The sequence below is a fragment of the Acomys russatus genome, chromosome 17, assembly GCF_903995435.1.
Source record: "Acomys russatus chromosome 17, mAcoRus1.1, whole genome shotgun sequence".
Classification (NCBI taxonomy): Eukaryota; Metazoa; Chordata; class Mammalia; order Rodentia; family Muridae; genus Acomys; species Acomys russatus.
The window spans coordinates 63987510-64012385 of NC_067153.1; the positions used below are offsets into that span (position 1 = coordinate 63987510).

The 24876-nt window shown below is 55.4% G+C and overlaps 1 protein-coding gene across 3 annotated transcripts; it reads right to left on the reverse strand.

Annotated features, from left to right (window-relative positions):
• Window positions 1–1121: 1121 nt before the first annotated feature.
• Rarg (retinoic acid receptor gamma) lies at window positions 1122–24086 on the reverse strand. 3 transcript variants are annotated; one of them, XM_051160424.1, is made up of 9 exons: window positions 24044–24086; window positions 19561–19876; window positions 8393–8541; window positions 6797–6938; window positions 6031–6191; window positions 5744–5920; window positions 5344–5548; window positions 4662–4820; window positions 1122–1787 (listed from the first exon to the last, which is right to left on the reverse strand). In XM_051160424.1, the coding sequence occupies exons 2-9, from the start codon at window positions 19745–19747 to the stop codon at window positions 1588–1590; spliced, it is 1380 nt and encodes a 459-aa protein (XP_051016381.1). In that variant the 5' UTR covers window positions 19748–19876; window positions 24044–24086; the 3' UTR covers window positions 1122–1587. The 3 variants fall into 3 exon arrangements, with proteins under 3 accessions (XP_051016381.1, XP_051016380.1, XP_051016379.1); XM_051160423.1 differs by lacking the exon at window positions 24044–24086 and adding an exon at window positions 23882–23963; XM_051160422.1 differs by lacking the exons at window positions 19561–19876; window positions 24044–24086 and adding an exon at window positions 12586–13446.
• Between the last annotated feature and the right edge of the window lie 790 nt (window positions 24087–24876).

The window sequence follows — 24876 nt, forward strand, 5'->3', positions numbered from 1 at the left end:
TCCCATATGCTCAGGTCCCCAATGAAGACAGCCAGGAGAACGGTAAGCAAAGCTGTCCCAGCACACAGTGGGGGGTTGACTGGGAAGCCACAGCGGGCAGTGGTCTCAAGGGGCAAAGCTAAGGCCTGCAGGAGCTGGTAGCCATCAGGAGACAAAGTGACTGTAGGCCAGGCGTGGTGGCACACGCCTTTAAGGCCAGCACTTGGGAGGCAGAGGCAGGTGGGTGTCTGTGAATTCGAGGCCAGTCTGGTCTACAAAGTGAGTCCAGGACAGCCAGGACAGAGAGAGCCTGTCTCAAAAAAACTAGCTGGTGGCTGGAGGAGGCCATTCACAGAGTCCAGGCAGCTCTCAGCCTCCCTTGCCCAATCACACTGAACATGTTTTGTATTTTCTTTGCTCTCCTAAGAAAATGCCGCGGCCTGCTGCCCGCTCCCTCTCCAGGTCAGCAGGTCACTTCCCTGACTTGGTGACTTGGCCTAGAAGGGAACCACAACCCACTGAGTTTCCATCACTTTATTTTGCAAAAATAGAAAACTCAGCAATATGCGATACAGCACAGGGCGGGCGGGAGGGGAGATGTAAACAGAGGGGAGGGGACAGCACCCTGACCCCCCAGAGAAAAGGGGGAGCCTGCAGAAATCTTATTTGGCAGCTAAATACAAACTGGGAGCTTGGGGGGAAAAGAGGGGTCACAGAGGCCCTGGGCTCCCCCTCCCAAGACCCCTGGAGGAAGGGGTCATTCCAGGGTGTAAACAAACGCTAATAAATAAATAGAGGTTTCCTCTGGGTCAGGGTGGGGTCAGCTAAGCAGCATCTCCCCTCCCTGGGGCCAAGCTGCTCTGGGGGAGGGGGGCAGAGGTCAAGGGTAGAAGGCACTAGGACAGGGATCCTTGGTCCCTCTGTAGTGTAGGAGGGTCCCTGCCTGACGGCTGAGATGGAGGCAAGAGGCCAAGGCACAAGTCAGGGCGAAGGGAGGGGGGCTTGTAAAATGGAGGGCCCAGGATGAGTGCTGTACCTCAGCAGAGAGGTCCGGGATGGGCTCACGTTTCTCCCTTCACCCTCAGGCCTCACCCCAGAAATGCAGGGCCCAGCCTGCCCCTACACCTGGCAGGAGAAGGAGGAGGACGGGCACAGAGGGCAGGTGTACATGGTAGGTACATCACACAGCATTAGGCACCCAGGGTAGGGCACAAGGGTGGGCTCAGCCCTCCTTGAGGGCCTCCCCTTTTGGTCTCTAGTGTTTCTGTTTGCTCCCAGAGGCCCAAGCACCTAGCAGAGGAAGGGGCTGTGGAGAGAGGCAGGGCTTCCTCCTGCGTGGGGAGCCTGTGGCCCGAGTCTGAAAGGCAGTGCTAAGATTGTAGTCTAGACCCAGGCTCCTGCCTGCCTTCTCAGGCTCTTCTGGTAGGTGCGACAGGTCCCCCAGTCAGAACAGGGCAGGGGTGACCACAGGCACCCCCAAAACTTTGGCAAAACAACGAGCTCATTAACAGGGTGGGAGCGGGCAGGGCAGGTCCTCCCCCAGTCACTGGGCGCGTCTGGGAAATGTTTCAGTCTGCTGCCTGGAGCCCAGCCCCACGGTGGGGTAGGTCAGGGGCCCTGGTCAGGTTGGGGGCTTTGGCCCCCCTTTCCCTGGCTCCCGGGAGCCTCGTCCTCACTGGAAGCCTTGGGGTGGGGGCCAGGCTTCGAGGAGTCGTCCTCAAACATTTCGGGGTTCTCCAGCATCTCTCGGATCAGGGGGGGCATGGGGCCTGGAATCTCCATCTTCAAGGTTATGGCCCTCTCTGCGCCTGCGGAGAGAAGCAGGGAGGATTGGAAGGGCAGAACCGCCCGAAACCTCGACTCACAGGAACTTCCTGGTCAGACCTTGCCGCTTTCGGGTGCCTATGTCACCTTCTCCCTTCCTGGGGTTCCTAGAAGCCCCGCCCCCCGCCCTGCCTAGAGTTTTACCTCGCTGCCTAGCTGTCTCTTTCAGGCTTTCTCTTCTTTGCTCCTGTTTTTTTAGAGACAGGAGCCCAAGATACCTTGGAACTCCGTCAGCTAACCTCAAGCCTGCAGGCATCCTCGGCATCGTAGGTAGGGGCCAGAGCATGCAGTTTCCGGTCTTTTCCCTTCTCTTCCTTTTTTAGATGAAGTCTTGCTATACTGCTCTGGCTGGCCTTGAACGTGGAGCAATCAATCCTTCTGCCTCTGACTCCTGTGTGCTAGGATTACAAGCATGTGCCACCATGGCCAACTTTGAGGGTATTTTTCCTTCTTAAAAGTTCTTTGGGGGGCTGGAGAGATGGCTCAGTGGTTAAGAGTGCCGCCTGCTCTTGCAAAGGTCCTGAGTTCAAGTCCCAGCAACCACATGGTGGCTCATAACCATCTGTAATGTGATATGGCGCCCTCTTCTGGCTTGCAGGAGTACATGCAGGCAGAGCACTGTATACATAATAATAAATCTTTTTTTTTTTTAGTTTTTTTTTTTTTTAATTATGTATATGTAGCTGGGCGTGCTGGTACACACTTTTAATCCCAGCACTCAGGAGGCAGAGGCAGGTGGATCACTGTGAGTTCGAGGCCAGCCTGGTCTACAAAGCGAGTCTAGGACAGTCAAGGCTACAGAGAAACCCTGTCTCGAAAAAAAAAAAAAAAACACCAAAAACATATATATATATATAAAGAAGAAGAAGAAATGAAAAAAAAAATATGCATATATGTCTTGTCTTGTCTGCATGTACCAGAAGAGGGTACGGATCCCATCAGACTAGAGTTATAGATGGTTGTGAGTTGCTATATGGGTGCCGGGAACTGAACTCAGGACCTCTGGAAGAAAAGCCATTGCTCCAAACAGTTGACTCGTGCCTCCAGCCCGCATTGTGACTTTTCTTTCTTTTTGGTTTTTGTGACAGGGTTTCTCTGTCTAGCTCTGGCTGGAATTCACCCATGCTGGCCTTGAACTCCTAGAGATCCGTCTGCCTCTGCCTCCGGACTACTGGGATTAAAGGCGTGGGCCACCAAGTTACAAGAACTGTGATTATGGAGATGTCCAGGTTAGCCTTGAATTCATGAACTCAAAGTAATCCTCCTGCCTCAGCCTCCCTAATGCTGACATGACAAGCACAAGGCACCCACCAGGTACGGTTCCACACCAGGCTCTCAGCTCCCATCTCTAAGCACGCGGTGTTAGTGCATTCACTAGTCCTTACAATAAGCCTCTGAGGTGGGACTGAATTTAGCTGCGCCTCCACCCCCAGTTTCCAAATAGAAAAATAATTCATAAAAAGTCGAGGAGGGAGCTGGAGAGATGGCTCAATGGTTAAAGAGCACTGTCTGCTCTTCTGAAGGACCTGGGTTCAATTCCCAACAACCCATGGCAGCTCTGTCTGTAATTCCAGTTCTAATGCACATAAAATAAAGTTAAATAAGTTCTTTTTTAAAAAAGATCTGCGCTGGGCGTGGTGGCGCACACCTTTAATCCCAGCACTCGGGAGGCAGAGGCAGGAGGATCGCTGTTGAGTTCAAGACCAGGCTGGTCTACCAAGTGAATCTAGGACAGCCAAAGCTACACAGAGAAACCCTGTCTAGAAAAACAAAAAAACAAAACTCAGAGGCTAGAGAGATAGCTCAGCAGTTAGGAGCACTGGCTGTTCTTGCAGAGGACCCGGGTTCCAATCCCAGCACCCACACAACTGTCTATAACTTCAGTTCCAGGGGATCTGAAATCCTCACATAGACAAAACACTGATGCACATAAAATAATAAATAAATACATCTTTAGAAAAAAAAAAAAGTCAAGGAGGAATACCAGGTATAGTGTTGCACACCTTTAATCCCAGCACTCGGGAGACAGGTGGATCACTGTGCGTTTGAGGCCAGCCTGGCCTACAAAGTGAGTCTAGGACAGCCAAGGCTAACACAGAGAAACCCTGTCTCGAAAAGCCAAAGTCAAGGGGCTGGAGAGCTGGGTTAGCGAGTAAGAGCACTGACTGTTCTTCCAGAGGTCATGAGTTCAATTCCCAGCAACCACACAGTGGCTCATACCATCTATAGTGTAATCTGGTGCCCTCTTCTGGCCTGCAGATGTATATGCAGGCAGAGCTCTGTAGACATAATAATAAATAAATAAATAAATAAATAAATCTTTTTTTTTTTTTTTTTTTTAAAGAGAGATGGGGGCTGGAGAGATGGCTCAGCGGTTAAGAGCACTGCCTGCTCTTCCAAAGGACCCGGGTTCAATTCCTAGCACCCACATGGCAGCTCACAACTGTCTGTAACTCCAAGATCTGACACCCTCACACCAATGCACATAAATTAAAATTAAATAAAAAATATTTAAAAAGAGAGAGAGAGAGAGAGATATGGCCTGGACTAGCTTGAGCTTCTCTGTAATAAAAGAAAAGAAAAAGAAAAAAGAAAAGAAAAGCCAAAGTCAAGGAGGGCCGGGATTGTCGCTCAGCATGGAGCAGTTTGCTTAGTACATACAAAGCCTGGCGCTCTACCCCAGAAACACGCCCCAGCAACAGCAGCCAACCCAAAACCTCAACATACAACCAGGCTGGGCCTCCATGGAGGTCCCCGGGTTCTCGGTCTCTCTCCTTTCCTTCCTGAGCCTGGCCCCCTGTGTGACTCAGGAGACCTGCGGGCCTGGGTAGGGGCGAGGGCACCGGCTCATAACCAACCCTTAGTGCTGATGCCCCGGAGGTCGGTGATTTTCATAAGCATCCTCGGGAACATGTAGGGCTGGCTGGGTCTCCGGCGCCGGGCGTAGAGCCTCAGGGCCTCCAGCAGAGGCTCCTGCAGCTTGTCCACCTTCTCAGGCTCCTCCAGGTCCATGCGGTCTGTCCAGGTACAATGGCAGGACATGGTGACTGGTGGCTGACCCCCTAACGGACTCCTAACTGCCTCATCGGCTCCTTTACCACTGTCATTGAACCCTCCAGCCTGTGTTCCCTGATGGAAGGCCTGTACTTTTTTTTTTTTTAGAGACAAGGTTTCTCTGTGTAGCCCTGGCTGTCCTGGACTTGCTTTGTAGACCAGGCTAGCCTTGAACTCACAGCAATCCGCCTGCCTCTGCCTCCCTGTACTTTTTACCCCTCACCAAGAACCTTGCTCTGGCATACCACTCCCACTAGATTCCTATCTCAATGCCGAGGCCAGGGCTTCTAAGTCCCCTGGATGCCACCACCTCCTTCTTTTCCCCTTAGTTTTCTTAGCCAGCAAGGCTATACATGATCTGGGATGTCTGTAGGATGTGGTCAGGGGTAACAGTTCCAAGGGGAGAGGCCCTCGAGCTCCCCCTCACACCTGACCCATGTGGTGGGAAAAGAAAGCCCAGGCGGACACCAGGGGGCGCCCTCGCACCTCCACAGATGAGGCAGATGGCACTGAGCAGCCCTGTCTCCGTGTCATCCATCTCCAGAGGCAGCAGCTGCCCAGCAAAGGCAAAGACGAGGTCTGTGAGGGGCCCGAAGCCGGCGTTGTGCATCTGGGTCCGGTTCAGGGTCAGCCCATCCGAGAACGTCATGGTGTCTTGTTCTGGGGTGTACCTGGTACAGATACGCAGCATCTGGAGGGTGGGGACAGGGACGCCGGTTAGTGCTCCCCCCCAGGAGGAAGGGTTCCAAGGGTGTGAGAACTCTTGAGATTGGAAAGAGGGGGCTGGGCATACCAGAAGGCAAAGGAGAAGGAGAGGAGAAGGCTGGAGGGCAGGGTGGCAGCAGGAAAGAGTCAAATTGGTCCAGAACTCATAGGCCTGACTCACCAAGATGTCCAGGCAGGCAGCCTTGAGCAGAGTGATCTGATCGGCAATGCTGAGCCCTGTAAAACCAGGCAGCCGCTTAGCAAACTCCACGATCTTGATGATGCACTTGGTGGCCAGCTCGCTGAACTTGTCCCACAGCCCCAGGTCCAGCTGTACCCGGTGGTCTGCACTGGAGTTCTGCAGGAAACGAAGGTTACATTAGAAAGCAGAGCACCGCCCCCCACCCCACCTCCCACCCACTGCAGGCGGCCGCAGGGGACCCCTACCCAGGCCCTGCCCATCCTCACCGTGGTGTACTTGCCCAGCTGGCAGAGCGAGGGGAATGTCTCCTGGTGGGCTTTGCTGACCTTGGTGATGAGCTCCTCTAACTGTGGGCTCAGCTCGTAGCTGTCTGGCGAGCCTTCTTCCTTCACCTCTTTTTTCTTCTTGTTCCGGTCGTTCCTTACAGCTTGGGGGGGGGGGGGGCGGAGGCAAAGGGAGAAAGATTGGGGCCCTCAGAGTCCCCTTTTTGGATTGTCCTCTCACCTTAACGTGCTCACTTCTCACTGAGGATATACACATTTATTCTGGGGAGCCCTACTGAGTGCCTTGGTTCCCCTCTCTGCTACACAAGCCCCTATTTCCAGGCTGGTTTGCCCAGGCCCCACCCAGAGGCTTCAGCCATGCTCCCTCCCCAGGCAAATTCGGAGGCTCCATCCTGCCCTTCCGGTTGCCCTGCAGGAGCTGGGGGCTGGGGGGGGGGGCAGGATATGCAGGCAGGATATCCACTTATAGCCTTGGCAGCACAATGGTGTTGGGGGGGGATGGGAAGGAGGGGCCATCCTAGAGCCGTCACAGGGTCTGTCCCGTGAAAGAACAGGAGCAGCGGGAAGGGACCAGCCCAGCTCCCCTGCCCCACCAAACAGAAGAGAGAGAAACCTCTAGTGGCAGGTTTCCGAAGAAAGGCCAAGAGAGGGGCAGATGGCAGAAGGTCTGGGAGAGGACAGCTGTCCCAGGGAAGGCTAGACAGCCACAGGACACGCACAGGGTTGGAGAGGCCAGGCGAGAACATACCTTCCTTGGACATGCCCACTTCAAAACACTTTTGCAGCCGGCAGTATTGGCATCGGTTCCTGGTCACCTTGTTGATGATGCAGTTTTTGTCACGGTGACAGGTATACACCATGTTTTTCTGGATACTGCGTCTGAAGAAGCCCTGAATTTGGGAGCAGGAGGACTGTCACTCAGTTAACTGTCTGTGCCCAAGCAGTCCCTCATCCCACACAGGTAAAACGCATGTGAACACAACATGTGGGCCCCTCATCTTTCAAAAAAAAAAAAAAAAAAAAAAATATATATATATATATATTTATATATTTAGTTTGTTTGGTTGTTTTTTGTTTTTGTTTTTCCGAGACAGGGGTTGTTTGTGTAGCCCTGGCTGTCCTGGACTCTCTTTGTAGACTAGGCTGGCTTCAAACCCATAGAGATCCACCTGCCTCTACCTCCCGAGTGCTGGGATTAAAGGCGTGTGCCACCACGCCCAGCTCCTAAAATATTTTTTTTTTTTTTTTTTTTTTTGGTTTTTCGAGACAAGGTTTCTCTGTGATAGCTTTGGCTGTCCTAGACTCACTTTGTAGACCAGGCTGGCCTCGAACTCACAGCGATCCACCTGCCTCTGCCTCCCAAGTGCTGGGATTAAAGGCATGCGCCACCACACCCGGCCTAAAATATTTTTTTATCTATCTGTTTGTGTTGGTTTTTTTTTTTTTTCCCTTTCCTTTTCTTCCTTTTGCTTTTTCGAGACAGGGTTTCTCCATGTAGCCCTGCCTGTCCGGGACTCACAGAAATCCTCCTGCCTCAGCTGCCCAGAGTGCTGGGATTAAAAGCGTGTGTCAGTACGCCAGCATTATTTTTCATTTTTTCAAGATAGAGTTTCTTTGTGTGACCCTGGCTGTCCTGGAACAGGCTCTGTAAGAACATGGCGGCCTCCAACTCAAGAGATCTCCCTGCCCCTACCTCTTACCACCACTGCCATACTATGCCACGCCCCCACCCCCACCTGCCCCCAGCTGACATCAGTGGGTCGCTTTGATGTGTTTTGGAGGTTTCATGTATGCTAAGCAAGCATCCCATCTCCGAATTCCCCGAGGTAACTCTTGAGTCCTCACCCACTCTCTGTTAGGACTCTGCTTCAGTGGGCCTACCTGTGATGTCGTTGCTTTCCCACCACAGGGGGCGTGGCCCTGCCGCGGGGCGTGGCCCTGCCTGGGCATATAAAAGAACAGACCCACCAGGAGGTCTCACTCCTACCCCTCTTACTGTATTCTCTCTCTTCTTACTCTTCCTGTCTCTGTCTCTCTCTGGGGTACCTCTTCCCCCTTTCCTTCTCCCCCCCATGTTCATTTAATAAACCTCATATAACACAATATGCGGTGACTTGTATCTCTCATTGTCTTTTTTTTTTTTTTTTTTTTTTCAAGACAGGGTTCTCTGTTAACCTTGGCTGTCCTGGACTTGCTTTGTAGACCAAGCTGGCCTCAAACTCACAGAGATCCGCCTGCCTCTGCCTCCCGAGTGCTGGGATTAAAGGCGTGCGCCACCACGCCCGGCGTGCATCTCTCATTATCTTATTCTCATATATAAAAGCTCTCCCCACCATATACACACCTTGCAGCCCTCACATGAGCTGACCCCGTAGTGGTAGCCGGAAGACTTGTCATTGCATACAAAACATGGCTTATAGACCCGAGGCGGTGGCGGTGGTGAGGGGGAGCTGGGCACCATCTCCTCTGAACTGGTGCTCTGTGTCTCCACGGCTGCGGGGTGGGGGTGGGGAGAGAAGTCAGCAGAATCCTCACCTCATGGCCATGCCGGTGACAGCTGCTGTCACCACTGTGCACAAGCCCTTAGCAGGTACTCACCAGGAAGCGGGGACAGCCACTGCCATTCCTTGTAGCTGGTTGAGATCTCAGGGCCCCCACCACCACCACCCTGCTCACCCCGCCTGACAACTTTCCTACACTAACGCTCGATTCTCCAAATTCCGGACCAGAGCCAACCTGGATATTAACTTCTCTGTCTCTCTCTGCTTCTGCTTCCTAGTCATAAAGTTGAAGAGTGGAGGGAGGCTGGAGGAATGGCTCAGTGGGTAAGAGCACTGGCTGCCCTTCTAGAGGACCAGGGTTCAATTCCCAGCACCTGCATGGTGGTTTCCAACCACTTATGACCACTCCAGTTGCGGGGTGGTGTCCAATTCCCTCCTCCGTGGGCAACAGGCACACACATGGCACACAAAAATACTTAACAGGCAAAGCACTCGTACTCATTAAAAAAAGAAAAGTGTAGAGTGGAAGGCTTAGGGTACACTCTGGTTACCCACCATCCTCAGCCGGCGGGAGCAACGGGGCGGGGGGGGGGGGGAGAAAGGGGCAGCAGGTGTGGAGGCAAATGGGGCAGTTACAGGCCACCTACAGCTGGCACCTGGCTAAATGACTTAATTCTTTTAAATTCACTCCTGAAGAAAAGACCCCAGGTCAGAAGGTAAACTTTACTCCCTGCTGGGTGACTGGCTCCGTTTCCTACTTCCAGCTGATGGGGAAGCCAAGGCTCTGAGGGGCTCTGAGCAGAGCTATGTGACCTTCAGTGAGAGATGCCTGGGGGAGACAGGCGTTATTTGCTCAGATCCTTAGGCCTAGGAGCAGTTTGGGGTGTAGCAGAGCGTCAGGTGACACTGGGTAAACAGAGCTGAGGGGGAAGGGAGCGATCCCAGACCCTTTCCGAGCCAGTCTTCACTCCTCAGCTGCCTCAGAAAACAGCCATTGTGGTTCAGGAGTCCTCGCCAGAGCCCAGAGTAGGGGTAGCCCACACTTTATGCAGGAGACTGCTGGGTACATGCCACAGGCAATCATAGCGCTCGTCCTCAGAGACTCAGGACCTGCTTGCTGCCCACATTTGGACGTGACCTGAGGAAATCCTGAAGACCCTCAGTGTCCTTTGAACCCACCACCTCCTGTATGCATCCTTCCTCCAACCCTCTGTAGCCCCACCTGGTCACAAGTGCATACAACCCAAGGCCCTGAGTGAGAGCAGAGAGAAGTATCCCAAAAGCCTGGGGTTCCAGACCAGCTCCACCCACCCCACCCCCTCATGCTCAATTAGCATAAGAATCCTGCTGGAGTTGATCCCCCCCCCAAAGGAGCGGGGGCAGGGGTGCTGGGAGTTTATTCAAAAATGGGGGGTAGGGCTGCCTGACTGTAGGTGCTGGGAGGCGCAGGACCTTTCGGGTCCTCACTTTCAGGATGTCCCGGGGTCCCCTGGGTGTGTGCCTTGACAACAGGCCTGCTAGTGGGGTGGCGCTCACCCCAGTGCTGACGCCCTCCCTACCCACAGAGAGCTGCCCCGTTTCCTCATTTCCTCTCTTGCGAAAGGCCTGGGTGCGGTCAGGCTGGCATGGGGCAGCACCAGCCAATTATAAGACGGCAGGCCCTGAGATCCTGCCCTTGGGCAGCCTTTCCCATCTTAGTGGCACTGTCACCCACTCTCCACACCCCTCTGGCACATCCCCACACGCCCCCTGTATCCTAAAGTGCAATCCGACGGCTCTGAGGTCACCGTGGGTGGAGGGGGGCTGAAACGCTAACTGGGTCTTCCCTGGGCACACCGGGCGCATTCCCCCCTCTTTGACTCTAAGCTGAGACCTCTCTGCACTAAGGAGGCTGCTCCTAGGCTAGGCAGGGGCCCCTGCTGAGGAGGAGGGGTGGGCTCTGGGGTTTTCTCCTTTTAAAGCCCAAATTGCTGAAATTGAGGAAATTCCTGGCCAGGCTGAGCGGAGCTTCAAACAAACTCTTTATAACCGGCTGTAAACGCTCCCAGCTGCGGAGGCCCAGAGCTGGAGCTGCCTGGTCTCCCAACCCAGCACACATCTCTCCTGGAAGACACACATCACAGACACAAAAGCAGGCAGACCTTCAGTGGGCTCCTAAGGCCTGGGCATTTAAGCAAAGGAACTCACGGGCCTGAAACTACACTTACTCCGCATAGGATGACCAGGCTGACTCCCAATGCCCTACAATGGGCTACAGGTCAGCTCTACCACTAAATACCACAGTCGGGCCAGCAAAACACCAAAGTCTCCAACCAGGTACCACCAGCACACCGTTGCCCAGCACTCCCTTAAACCAGTCTCCCTCTGAGAGCGTGGGGTGAGGCCTGCTGTTGGTTCTGTGTGCCCATTACCGGCCAGACCTACTGGCTCAAACTGAAATGCAAAAAACATTGGGCTACCAACCCCAAAAGGTCTCCAGAAGTCTAAATAAGAAAATGGTCCCTTCCCAGAACCGCTGTGGCCAAAGTCCCCACCACCAAGACATTTCTACCTCAAAGGCCAACCAGTGTGCCGAATAAGTTCCCACTATACTGGGCACAACAACGTTAAGAATTCATAGGAATCTGGTGCCAACGTATTAGCTCCACGTTTTTCCGTCCTTTAAATGGCACTTCAGCCCTCATCCCACCCAACCCCACAGCACTGTCTCCTGTTTGCTGGCGACCTCCCTCTTCCAGTTGTTAAATCTGAGCGGCTCTGCCCTGGACAAAAAAAAAAACCTGAACTTGTAAACAGCGAAGCTGAGTGCCAAGGAGCGAGGCGCGTTGGCGGGGGCTCAGTGACCCGGCGTGCGCACTCCCCCAGCGCCAGCCACCCCGCCCGCCGCCCGCCCCTTCCCTGCTTGCCCCTGAGCCTACGGGGGCTGCCGGAGCAGTGCCAGCCACAAGCCCTAGCAAATCTGCGGGGTGTTCCAGGCTCCCCTCCCAGCCCCTTCCCTGCCCACCCCCGCCAGGCACTGTGGCCCAGGCTTCAAAAGCCCCTTCTCATCTGGACTTTATTTTACTACCGCTCAGTTCCTCAGCTTCTTATTACCGCTCTGGAAAGGGGTTCCAGGGCCCCATGCCTGGCATCTCCCATGGGGGTGGGAGATGGATATTTGGGGGGCCTTAACGATTGTTGTCCCCTAGAGGCTGTCACTTCCAGACCACCACCACCCCGCTTCATACACTTGGCTTTACACTTTTCGCTTCCTGCTGGAGCCATGGGCGGGGGTGGGGTGGGGGAGTCATCTGTCAAGACAAGCGAAGACATACACACACTTCCAGCTTTTTGTTTGTTTTTAATGAGGACGAACACAGAACCCAGCCTTCTCACTCTTCGGCGCACATCCCTAGCACCCCACACAGGATGCGCTCTAGAACACAGCACTCTCAAAAAAAAAAAAAAAAAAAAAAACCGCCCCCGCAGCCACGCAAGGCACACGCCCTCCCGGCCTCATGCCACAAACATCTCCACACTGAGCCACGTACATCTGCCAACCGAGGCGGAGGGTGACAGTAGGTGGAGAGACCCCCCCCTCCACACCCGCATCTCCTAGGCAAAGGTCTGCACAAGCAAGGGGTTCACACGCTCTGCAATTTTTTTTTTTATTTTCTCAATGCTCCCAACTTCCCGCTTGGACTTTGCAAACGCCACTCAAGAGTGCTGGGTGCCATATCCCTCCGAGACTAAGGACCTTCCGACACACTAGCAGCGTTCATCGGTCCCTCTCTCCCAGGACTCTGGAGTGGCATCAACCAAAGTCCTTGCTAAACACCCACCATAAAAACCACATACACTCCAAACACTACAGCGCGCCCGCACGCACACGCGAAAGAGATGGACTCTGAGGCCCTCACTAGTTTAAAGGGCCAGTACCTCACACAGAAAGGACCAAACACCCTTTCGCACCCCGGTTCCAAACTTTAAAACACGGAAAGACTACGCACCAACCTCTCGCACGCCCAATACCCGATCCCTGAGATCGAATACCTACATTGTAGACTGGCAGGTTGCGCCCAGGCAAAAGACTCAAGTCCGGCGAAACAGGAGCTGCCAGCGGCTCTGCGTAGCAAGCCGGCCCCGGGCCCGGCCGCCCCATACAGCCGTCGCGGACCCGGGGCAAACGATTCCATACAGTCGTACATCGCGACCCGGCTTGGAGAGAAACTGGGTGCTAGAACACCAAGGACCCGCAGCCCATTTTCCCCCCTCCTCCCCCCGCAGCGCCCCGCTCCTGGAGGAGGGGAGGGAGGGGGAGGGCTAACATAGGGCGCTGAGATGCAAGGGGGGTAAGGGGTGGGCGGGGAAGGGGGGATCCCCTGCAAGGGAAAGGGACTGGGCGGGGCGCGAAGGAGAAGCTGCTGCTTCTGCCTCCGTCTGGCTGGCTCACTTAGGGTGCCTGGGCAGCTAGCACTGTGGGGACCTTTTGTAAAAGCAGAGCCTGGAGGGATGGGGGTGGGGCCTAGAGAGCGAAGGGGGCCGGGCACCCAGATGAGCACACACACACACACACACACACACACACACACACACACACACGTCTCCACGCTGCGCGGCGCGCGCGCTTGCCTAGACACACACATCTGTGCGTGCATTTATCTTGGCCGGCGCCACAAATTTGCAAATGTGCAAACAGCGCACACGCGTATCTGCACACACATAAACTCATAAGTGCAAGAATGTGCGCAAACACACCTGGCTAAGGAAAATGCTTGCTACCAAGGCTCTGTCCACAGCCTGGAGGTTTTGCACGCGTTTGCACTTAGGCGCGTGCCCAGGTCGGGATTTGGGGGGCGGGGGAAGGAGTGGAGGAACCAAACGTACGCATTTCCTTCCACAGCGTCTTCTCCCCACCCCACCCCACCCCCCTCCAACCCTTTCTTCAGCTTACAAGTCAACACAAGCAAGGGTGTTAAGGATGACTGCGTAGAGGGGGAGCCCTGAGGTGCCTCGCGCGCCGCAGCTCCCGGGAGCCCGAGGACCTGCCTTACCTCCACCACACACCCCACCCCCCCCCCCCATTCCCAGGCTCGGCTCCGCCTCCTCCCTTCGCTTGCGCGCGCGCGCGCGCCCTCGCGCTTGCGATCCGGAGCCGAACGCTGCATTCCTGCGGCTCAGCGCGCGCGGCCGCCTCCTTCCTTCCCGTCCTTCCCACCCCCGGTTCCTAGGGCCGGAGCGCGCTCCCGCGGTGAACTCTCCGGGAACCCCCCTCGGGGCGGGTGGCCGGGCGCGCTCACCTCCTCCTGACCCAGCCCCGCCCCACCCCGCCCAGGCCCTCGCCAGCTCCGCAGCGGAGTGTCCCCCCCCCAACCCCCGCCCACCCCCTCCAGCGCTGCGCAGCCTACCCCTCCTAGCTCCGGCTATCCTTCCTCAGCCGAGGGCTGGGCCGCCTCCTTCCAAGTCCCCAAAGCTCTACCCGGTGATTGACACTCCCAAAGTGCCCTCTCCCAGAACCTGACTCCAGAGCACAAAACTACCCCTAAACTGTCCCTACAGTACCAAACTGGTGCCTCCCAGGGACAGCTGCCGCTCCCCTCGTCACCCCCCACCCTTCCAGCAACTGCCCCGCTGGTCATTGACTGCCCAGGGTCACTTATACCCCCGCCATAGGAAATGCCGCCCCTCCCTCGGTGCCACCCCAAGTGCCCCCCTCCAGGGGGGGGCGCGCCCTCGCCAGCAGGAGAGGGTGGGGGCCGGCCACGTCACAAGTTTGCCCTTGCCCGGCCGCGTCGAATCGGGGGACCCTGGCCCAGGGACAGCGCCAGCGGCGGCGGCGACTCCCGGAAACCGCCCCCTCCCCCGCGCCCCGCCGCCCGCCCGCCCGGCCCAGCCGGCTCTGTCAGCGCCGCTCACACGGGGAGCGCCCGGGAGCGGGAGCAGCGCCCGGCCGGCCCGACCCCTTCCCCCGCCCGGCGGCTGTGGCTGAGCCAGGGCGGGGTGCACTTTTCTAAGAATCTGCTGTACCGAGTCGGGGTCGCACTGGGGTGCTGAGAGAGTGGGGCGCCTGCTGGAAGAATAAAAAAATCAGGAAGGGGTGCCAGAGTAGGCAGAGAAGGCGGGAGCGGGGGAGGGGAGCGGGAGGCTGCCAGGGACTCCGGATGGGGAGGGGGGTGGGCAGGACTGGGGAGGAGGGCCTAAAAATGCGGATGGCGACGGTGGGCTGGGGTGGACCGGCAAACTGGGAGCTTGCAGCAGGAACGAAGAGGAAGACAAGATCTTTCCAACCTTGAGTGAACTTTCCCCTTCAAGACCAAACCCTAGCACTCCATTTCTGAGACCAAACTGCACCCCCCCCACGCTCCCCAGCAAACAAACAAAATGCAGAAAAGGAGGACTGAATGCTTGAATTGGAATAGAGCCAGTAGGGGGGGAAAGTTAAAAAAAAAAAAGAGTAGCCCCCCAAAATAACAAGGAGAACAGGGCCTGGACTAGTCAACCCCAGGCTCGTAAGTCCCCCCTTCCCCCTCCAAAATCTGAAAGGTCCCAATTAAGTCGGGCCTGCCTGGTTGGTAATTAGAACCAGAAGTGGCCAGGCCACAGGGAGGGGGTTGGGAAGAGGGCACAAGAGTGGGGGGAGGGCTCCAGGAAGCTATGGGTTCTCAAAAGCCCCCCCTTTCTCTTCACCAGATGCACCCCAGTCCTCATCACCCCATCTGAGCTCACTGCAAGGATAGGGGCCTAAGGACCATGCATGAGGGTGTCAGGCCAACCAACTCCTGCACCAACCCCAGCTCCTGCTCAAGACACAGTACGGCCTTGTACTGAAAGCAAAATGGGGGGACCCCGTCCCCCTCTTTTCCCCAAGGCACCCCCCACCGCATCCCAAGCGCCCTTATTGCAGCAATTAGACCCATTAGCCTAGCATTTCATGGGAACCAGATGTTCCCCGCCAGCCTTAGTGGGGGCATGAAGGGGGAGCTGGTGCCTGACTCACCCTCTTCCCTATGACCCCCACCACCAGGGTGCACCCCCCCTACCAGCTAGATCCTAGCAAAGCTAAGGTCCCAGGGGCAAAGAATGTGCCCCTCCCCACCCCCACTAAGACGGCCAATAACACCCAAGCGTCCAGCTGGTCACCCCTCAGAGTTCTACCAGTCTCTGGCAAAGAGTGAGTTTGGCCTGAGCTAGGTTGGGGTGTTGGGGGGGAGCAGGACAACTAAGCCTTCTCGCTCCCCATCTTGACACCTCTAGATGAGGTTTTGAGGGTCAGTGGCTTGGAATCCTTTTCCCTCAATACCTCTCCTTTACTTCCAAAAACCCCACCCTTAAAAACTGAACGGGGTGTCTCAACTAGAGCAGGCCCCGCCCAAGAGGGTTAAGTCCTAAAGGACCGGTCCCACCTGAGGAGGGCTGGGAGGGGTCTCGCGAAGAGAAGGAGGGGGCAGCAGAGGGAGGTGTGAAGGAGAGGGTGAGGCCCAAAGCAAGGATGTAAGGAGCTCTTCTTGGCAGGATGGGGGCTGGGACAGGGTAGGGGGCCAGAAGAGGGGGGGTGCCGCCTGGGCCCCAGCAGCGGCGGCAAGCTCGGCTCCCCCCGCCAGAGAGGTTTCCTGTTGCAATCAAAGCCCCGTTTGTGTCAGCCTGGAGCTGGAGCTGGAGCCCGGAGGAGGAGAGACTGGGAGGGGAGGGGAAAGAGGCAGGCAGCCACTGGGTTTTCTTTTTTTTTCCTGGAGGAGAGCGAGCTGCCGCCTTTGCCACGCTCAACTACCATAGCCTCCCTTGCTTCTTTCTTCCAGTGCCTGGGTCCCTCCCTGGGTCTGCAGCTCTATGTCCGCCCCTCTGGTGTAGCTCTGGGCATCTCCAGCTTAAGAAAGACTGCTTTCTCCTTGTCCCAGCCTACATGGTGGAGCTGGGCTTCCCTGGCCCTCAGACGCCTGGCCCCACGGCCGTGGCAGTTATAACCAACACCACAGTACTTGGAGGACAAATGGGGCCAGGTCTTCAGACCATAGTTTCCCTCCCTTGATGGCACACTCTGTCTGTCCCAGTAGCCTGGAAAAGCAAATACATTACACACCAGTGTTCCTGAGAGAGACATACAGACTCCTGGCCTCTCACTCGAGAGCATGCATGCATGCATGTATGCGTGCACACAGGTGCGCACTCGCACACTCCCCTCTTTTTTTTTTTTTTTCCATGCACACAGGTCTATGCTTGCCTAGCTCAGCAGCACACACTAGCCTAACCTCTCTCCTCCTCAACAACAGGGTTCTAAGATGCCTGCCTCATTCCCTGAGGCCCCAGGAGAGCCTGAAGCAAGGCTTCTCAACAAGGATGTTCCCAAGGTGCCAGGGGCTGACTCTCCAATAAGATCCAAAAAGCCAGGGCTGGAGAGATGGTGCAGAGGTTAAGAGCACAGGCTGCTCTTCCAAAGGTCCTGAATTCAATTCCCAGCAACCACATGGTGGCTCACAACCATCTGTAATGAGATCTACTGGTCTACAGGTGTATATGCAGGCAGAACACTGTATGCATAATATATATATCTCTCTTTTTAAAGATCCAAACACCAGCCTCCAAGGAGAAGAAGCTCCAGGCAGGCCCCTTTCTAATCCTACACGAGAAAGAGAATAAAAAAGAACTCACTGAATCACAGGATGTAAGGAGTGAGACAGAGACTCAAGGCGAGTCTAGGCGTGGCGTCCAATCTGTGACTCTGACCCACCCCTCCTATTTATGATCACTACAGCCAAAAGGGGACAAAGAAAATGGCTCTGGTCTCCCACCAAGTGTGGTTCCCTAAATCCAGGACCTCTTCCTCCCTCTGCAGTACCACTAGTAGTTGCTGGGCGCTCCACCGCAAGCACACTGTCTGGGACCCAAGCCTTCTGCTACTCCCTACCCCACCTGCCACCTCCCTGCCTGGGCCTGTCCCTCCACCCTAGCCTGCCTAGCCGAACCGCCTCACCGCGCCCTCCCACAGCTGCCTTCTCTCCCTCGCTGGCTTTGAGGATGGAGCTAAGCCTGACACTTCTCCTACCTTGACCTCACTTTGAACCCTGACCTCCATCTCTGTGTATCCAGGATTCAGGCATGGATACCAGGAGACTCTCTCTGGGTACTGGCCTTGTCTCTCAGCACTCTTCCTACTGCTGCCACTGCCTTTCTCTTCTTTCTTTCTCACTGGCAGCTCCTTTTAGTCACCTCCCACCGAACCTGGGGAAATCAAGTCCCCGGAGATTACGTTGTATGGTTCTCTGCAACACATGCATTTGCTGGAGACGAGGCTCAATCCCACTGCCTGGCACAGGGCAACTTCGTGGAATGACACAGAGGAAGAAGGAGTCTAGCATGCCAGATGGTCACCTCTGCCCAACTATAGCCACGCCAAGGCCAACCCCGGGCGAAGGTAAACAGACCTACTAAACACCTTCCGGTTCCCCACACTGAAGTTCTGCGTTTGAGTAGTCTCACAGACGCTGCTGCACACATACAAACTGCACGTGGTCTGGGAGACAGACACCACCTCCACATAAGCACACTCTTTCCAACGGAGCTGCCAGCCCAGCCTAGTCACCCCTATATACACGATGGCCTCCAGGGGTCACCCCTTGGCCTGCAAAGGCCTTCTTTCGCTTTCGCTGAGCACCACAGCTTTATCTAGCTGTTGTTGTTTGAGACAGGGTTTCTCTGTGCAGATCAGGATGGTCTTGAACTCAGAGATCCCTGCCTCTGCCTCCTGAGTGCTGGAATTAAAGGTGCGTACCACCATGCTAAAGGATGTATCTTAGGTGCTGGGCATGGTAGGCGGCGCCTTCCCAGCACTCAGGGAGGCAGAGGCAGGCGGATCGCTGTGAATTTGAGGCCAGCCTGGTCTACAAAGCGAGTCCAGGGACAACCAAGGCTACACAGAGAAACCCTGTCTCAAAAAAATAAATAAATAAAATAAATAAATAAATAAATAAAAAGAATGTATCTTAGGCGCCGGGCATGGTAGGACGCACCTGTAATACCAGCACTCAGGGAGGCAGAGGCAGGCGAGTTCGCTGCCAGTTCGAGGACAGCCAAGGCTACACAGAAAAACTCTGTCCTCGGGAAAACAAAAACAAGCAAAATATTGTATCTTTACCTTTTTTGTCTTTTTTTCTGTCTCTGTTTCGTCCCTCCAGGTAAAGCTTTTATTTAACCTGCTTGCTGTGACCTTATACACACAGACCCCCTGAGCCAAGGTGCCCCCACACCTGCACCCCACTCCCTGCCTGTGAAACAATCACCAAAGTGATCAAAGAGGGGTTCCACAGGGAGAAAGGAGGCTTGGGGGGGGGGTGCTGTCAGCATTCAAAGGCTTTGCCTAAAGGACTGCAGGCCTGAGGGACAAGTAGGGATCTGCACAGAGCGCGGGCCCTGTTCCAGACCTGGAGGGCGGGGAGGGGTCCAGAACCCCCAGCTCGGGAGGCAGAGTACGCGGCTGCCTGCACCAGTCTAGACCTTTTTGTTAACCAAGAGCCATCTCTTAGCCACCAGCTGTTTCTGTCCTCCTCAGAATCTTTAAGCACGTCCCCAGCCCTGCACATCTCTAGGCACCTGGCATAAGTTTTCTTCCTACTTGCAGCCTTAGAACTGCCATCTCTCCTGTCCATCCCAGAGCCAGCTGGCTGACTGTTTTACTACTCAGATTCTCTAGCCCCCATCCGTCCTCCCCCTAACCCCACCTTCCCGACCGACTGCGTGCAGCCTTGAAAAACACCAGACTTGACATGAGCGAGAGCAGTGTTCCCTTCTGCTGGTTGAGTGTGGCCCAGGAGGCAGTTTTAGGGCCGCCACTTTGAGATCCTATTTGAGCAGAACTCGCATTCACAGGTACCATTTACAGGTACCACCCGCCAAAGACATCCATCTCCACCTCCCCACACATCCCTTTCTCCCATACCCCATCTCCTGCCCACCTTTCCAACAAGCGTGACCCGTTTCCTGTGTCGTCCCCTACCCACCGGCCCTCATTCCCCAACACACACCTCCACCCCAGACTCACACAGAGAGGCCATCTCCTTGGGGAGGTCAGGTTGGCCCAGGCCCCGGAAGCTAGGGCTCAGCATTTCAAATGGCGGAGACCCTCTGAGCGCACCACCAGGAAAGGCAAACGGGAAGCCTGCTCCTGGGTAACCAGATCCAGGCCCTAGGGCACCAGCCGCGAAGAGTCGCTCCTTATTGGTGGCCATGGCAGCTGCCGTGTGGGAATCGCTCGGAATTTGCGGTGGGCGGGGGTGGTCTTCAGCTGCAGCCCCCGCCCATACCCACCGCCCTGGCCTGGGAGGCTCCGTGCCCACCCTGCCTGGCCTCCAATGGTCCTAGGAAGAAATAAAGAAAAAGGAAAGGTGAAACAGCAGTTACTCTGGGACCCAAGGTCATGACCTTCCTTCGGCTGGTCCTATTATCCTGGCTTGGGCATTTGCCATTTCCTAGAGTGGGCAGGGCAGAAAGTTGTACAGATTCAGCCGGGCATGGTGGTGCACGCCTGTAATCCCAGCACTCAGGAGGCGTTGGCAGGCGGATCGCTGTGAGTTCGAGGCCAGCCTGGTCTACAAAGTGAGTCCAGGATGGCCAAGGCTACACAGAGAAACCCTGTCTCAAAAAACAAAAACAAAAACAAAAAAACTAAAAAAAAAAAAAAAAAAAAAAAAAAAAAGTGGTACAGATTCTAAGCAATTCTTCAATTTAGCTTCAGGAAAGGGTAAACTGAGGCTCTGAGATGCTGTGAGTTAACTTAACGGTTTGACAGAGAGACAGCTGAGCAGAAACATCATAACTGGACTAGACATCTGGTTTTTGTGTTGTTTGGTTAGTTTTTGTTTGTTTTTGCTTCTTGGTTTTTCTAGACAGGGTTTCTCTGTGTAGCCCTGGCTGTCCTAGATGCACTTTGTAGACCAGGCTGGCCCCGAACTCACGCCTGCCTCTGCCTCCCGAGTGCTGGGATTAAAGGCGTGCACCACCACTGCCTGGCTAGACATTTGTTTTAACATTAGTCCAGTGAAGCAGAAATTATAACTTCCATTTTGCAAATGAGGGTATTTAAAATTGAGCTGGGCATGGTGGCGCACACTTTTAATCCCAGCACTTGGGAGGCAGAGGCAGGCAGATTTTTGTGAATTCGAGGCCAGCCTGGTCTATAAAGTGAGTCTAGGACAGCCAAGGCTACACAGAGAAACCCTATCTCGGAAAAAACAAAAAACAGCACTCGGGAGGCAGAGGCAGGTGGATCTCTCTGTGAGTTCCAGGCCAGGCTGGTCTACAGAGCTAGTTCCTGAACAACCAGGACTACAGAAAGAAACCCTGTCTTAAAAAACCACAACGAACATAAAGAAACAAAAAGAATCAGAGGTTGGCTGGGTGGTGGCGCACACCTTTAATCCCAGCACTCAGGAGGCAGAGGCAGGTGGCTCTCTGTGAGTTCGAGGCCAGCCTAGTCTACAAAGTGGGTCCAGGACAGTCAAGGTTACACAGAGAAACCCTGTCTCCAAAAAGAAAAAAAGATTGAGCGACTGGCTTCAAATCACATAGCTTTAAAGGGTGGGGCCAGGTAAGATTTGCTTCGCGTAAAGCATGTAGCAAGTCCTGGGTTTGATACCTAAAACCAGGGAAAGAAAAAGTCAAGCTGAACATGCTAATGTACACCTTTAGCGATAAAATCTTCCATCCCAGGACCCATGAGGCAGAGGCAGGCAGATCTCTCGGGACTCCAAGGTCAGCAGGGGCTATACAGGAAAACCTTGCCCCAAAACAAACAAGTAATAAGTTAAATTAATTAATTAATTAATAATTCAAACTGCACCCCCTTGATGGCAACATGTGACTATTTCGGCTGTGACTTGGGGGGGGGGGGTCCTGTGCGGCCTTGGAGAGCGCAGCATGGGGGTCACATGCAGGCTCCCTGAATTGATATACCCCTACTTGCCTCAGCCTGTGGACTTGGGTTGTTGAGAGGATTCAATAGCTGGTCATAGGCAGAGTCCTTAGGATAAAGCAGGGCACGAGGTAAATGCTATGTCAGTGTGTCGTCGCTGGCCCTTGCATGTCCTGCATGCTTCTTGCAATTGTCACTTCCTTTGTCTTCCTCAGCAGTCCTGTGTCCCCTCCTCTTTCCCTGTCACCAACCATCCCACCGTCAGCCTACCCTCCCTTGTGCTCTCTAGGATATGCTCCAGATACCAGAGCACCCCCTCCTGGTCCTCAGTTCACATTGCTCCTTCCCCCCCCCCCACCCCTAAACTCCTAGGACACTCTCCCTACAGTCTTTCCTCTCTCAAATGTAGCTTCCCCGGACCCCTGGAAATTTTAACCTGACCCCAGGAAAGGAGAGAGGAACCCTGAGAGAGAGAGAGGGGGGAAGGGAAACCATACGCCGCCGCCCTGGCGAAGAAAAAGAACCACCTACCACCAGACAGGTGAATGAGCTGGGAGAGTCGCCCTGTTCCATAGGTCCGTAGGCGGCGGGCGGACCACAAGAAAGCACAGAGCACACAGATGAGCATCCCACAGGTAGGCCACGGGCCTTTCTACTAGAAACTGTCGCTAAGATCAGCATCTTTTGTTGTTGTTGTTGTGTTTTTGTTTTTTGAGACAGAGTTTCTCTGTGTAGCCTTGACTATCCTGGACTCACTTTGTAGACCAGGCTGGCCTTGAACTCAGAGCGATCCACCTGCCTCTGCCTCCCGAGTGCTGGGATTAAAGGCATGCACCTGTCTCCATTGCCCCAGTAAGATCAGCATCTTTTACTGTTTCTTTGTACCTCTGCTTCCCGCCCCCGCTCCCCTGGCCTTTCTTTCTCTCGTCTCTCTCAGCCTCCAAACTCCTAGGAATAAACCTGTAAGGAGCCTCCAGGCCTCACTAGGCACCACCCCGACAGGCCCAGGACCCTCCAGTCAGTGTCCCCAGGATCCTTCTCCAGTTCCTTCCCTGGCCCATGAGGTCCTCATCCCAAGTTAAACCCAAAGGGAGCCAGGAGTCCAGGGCCCCTAAGGCCCCTGGGCCATAGCTCAACAGGCTGGGCAACATTCCAGGTGGATTAACCCCTCCAGTGCCAAGAGCTAGTAGAGCACCCATACCCATACCCGCACCCGCACCCACACCCACACCCAAATGTTCCCAGACTCTGCTCAGGCCAGGCACTGGCTCTCTATTCCAGTTGTCCTTGTCTCAGCATCTTACCTACAGATAGGAAGCAAACCTCTATCTAGGATAGGGCAAGACTTCAACAGGAGATGCCAGGATGGATGCCCAGCCCCCACCAAGCATACTGGAAGTAAGCAAAGGACAAGCTGACTCTCCCAGGCCCTTCCTCCTCAACTGCCTAGGACAGGGGGCTTGAGAGCGAAGATTCCTCTCCTAAGTCTGGTCTCTCCTCTGGGAAGGGTGGGGGTGGGGGGGTGCAAGGTCCCAGGTAGAAGGAGGGAGCAAGGAACTAAAGCTCGCAGGGGGTCAAAGGGAACCATAAATGAAGGCCTATACTGCCCCATGGTTCCTTGTGGGACCTGCAGAAGCCAGCGAACCCTTCCCAAGATGCCACCTCAGATGCTGCGGCCTAGAAGGCGGGCAATGGACTACCGGGGCTGGGGGATCGGGGGGGGGGGGCGGGACGGACGATTATTACAAAGCTACTCCTCTTAGAGATGAAGTGGAGTTGAGGGGAGGGTATGGATGAAGGGGGCTGCCGGATGGAGGGGGGGCGTCTCCCTACTGCCCTGCCCGCTGCTCCAGAGCCTGGAACAAAGCTGCTCTTGTCAGTTGCTCTCCGCCCGCTGCCCCCCTCCCCTCTGTATAAACACGACCACCTTTTTCCATGACCCCATCTCCAGAATGGGCGGAGAACCCAAGCGTCCTTGCTCTAGCCTGAACCCCCAGCCTGCTCTCCAGGAGGCAGCAATGGGCCTGGCTTCCCTGGCTGGCTCCTTCGGTTGTCTGTTGTCAGTGGTGGAGTCCAGACCCTCGCCACCTCTCATCCTCAGGTGCCTCCCTCTACCCCACTGGCCCTAGGGAGGGGCAGCACCCAGGAGGCAGGCAGGCAGGCAATGCCAGTGGAATGTGTGTGGGCATCAGAGGGCACAGGCAGGGTGGGGCAGAGGGGGGAACTGGAGGTGCCAGTTAGGTGGCTTTCTGAGCCAGAGGTGGGGGTGTACCGGGGTTGCAGGGGGCGTGTCCTGTGCTGCCTAAGCCTGTGTGTGTGTGTGTGTGTGTGTGTGTGTGTGTGTGTGTGTGTTTGGGATACCCAAGCTCCTCCGAGCACCCTGGACACACACACACACTCCTCTTCACCCCCTCCAAGGCCTCTCCTCACTGACTCCGGCTGTGGTCCTCACCCTCAGTATTTGAAGGATGACCACAAAGGCAGGAGCTCAGAGATAGAGAGCAGGAAGGACTCCAACTGCCCAAAGCTTGGCCCTACAAGAGGGGATTGGGGCCTCCTCCTCGGACATCCCTGCTGGGCCGTCCTCAGCACCACCAACTAAGCATTTTCTTACCCTCTGGCCTCTGCAGAGATTTCCTCCTACATACTGGGCCAGGCTGAGGTGAGGGGACCTGGTGGAAACCTCTGGGGAAAAAAAAACGAGAGAGAAGCTCTGTCAGTGACACTCCCGAACCTGCCCCAGCATTTCTAACTCCATTGGGACTTCCCTCGAGGATACTCCGAAAGAGCCCCCACCCACCCACCACCCCGGTCAGGGGCTCACTTGTGTAGTTGGGGATAGGTCAGAGGGAACCCAAACTCCACAGACCACTTGACCTCTTATCCCTCCCACCCCCTGACCCAGACAGTCAGCACCACTTGCTAAGACGCCTGGTCCCTCTGCAGAGTTGGCCGTTCCACCGAAATGGCACTTGGACCATTTGAAAGGAAAGCAAGGGTACTTGGACCGTGAGACCCACCCTTGAGTGTGTGTGTGAGAATGCCAGCCTTTCCCACAGGAGGGAACCCCGTCTTCTCTGGCACTCCGAGTACAGGGTGGATAGTCTCGCTTGCCCAGGACTTTCCTAAACGCTCTCTCTTGCACGCTCACCGAAATCAAGGGCAGATAACCCGGCACATCCTCAGTCCGTCTAAAAATCTTCCCTCTCCGTTCCCAGGTTACGACTGAGCCCAAGTTGGGGGCCAGGAAGCCCCCTCGCAAGGCCCAGGCTAACAACCTGACCACCCCGGGGAGGTACAGGACCACCGGCGCCCCCCCCCCACGCCCCGAGCTCACTTCAGCAGAGGACCCCGCCGGCCGGCCGGGAGGGAGGGCGAGCGGGGCGGGCGGGCGGGCGAGCGGCTGACTCACCTGGAGGGGAGGGCGGGGGAAGGAAGGCCGCGGAG

Coding starts and splice junctions, on each gene's coding strand:
- Rarg (XM_051160422.1), bottom strand. CDS start 13,186: ATGCACGCACAGATGTGTGTGTCTAGGCAAGCGCGCGCGCCGCGCAGC. Junction 8,542..12,585: donor GCAACCTGCCAGTCTACAAT/GTAGGTATTCGA, acceptor CCCACCCCGCAG/CCGTGGAGACACAGAGCACC. Junction 6,192..6,796: donor AGTGGGCATGTCCAAGGAAG/GTATGTTCTCGC, acceptor CCCCCCCCCAAG/CTGTAAGGAACGACCGGAAC.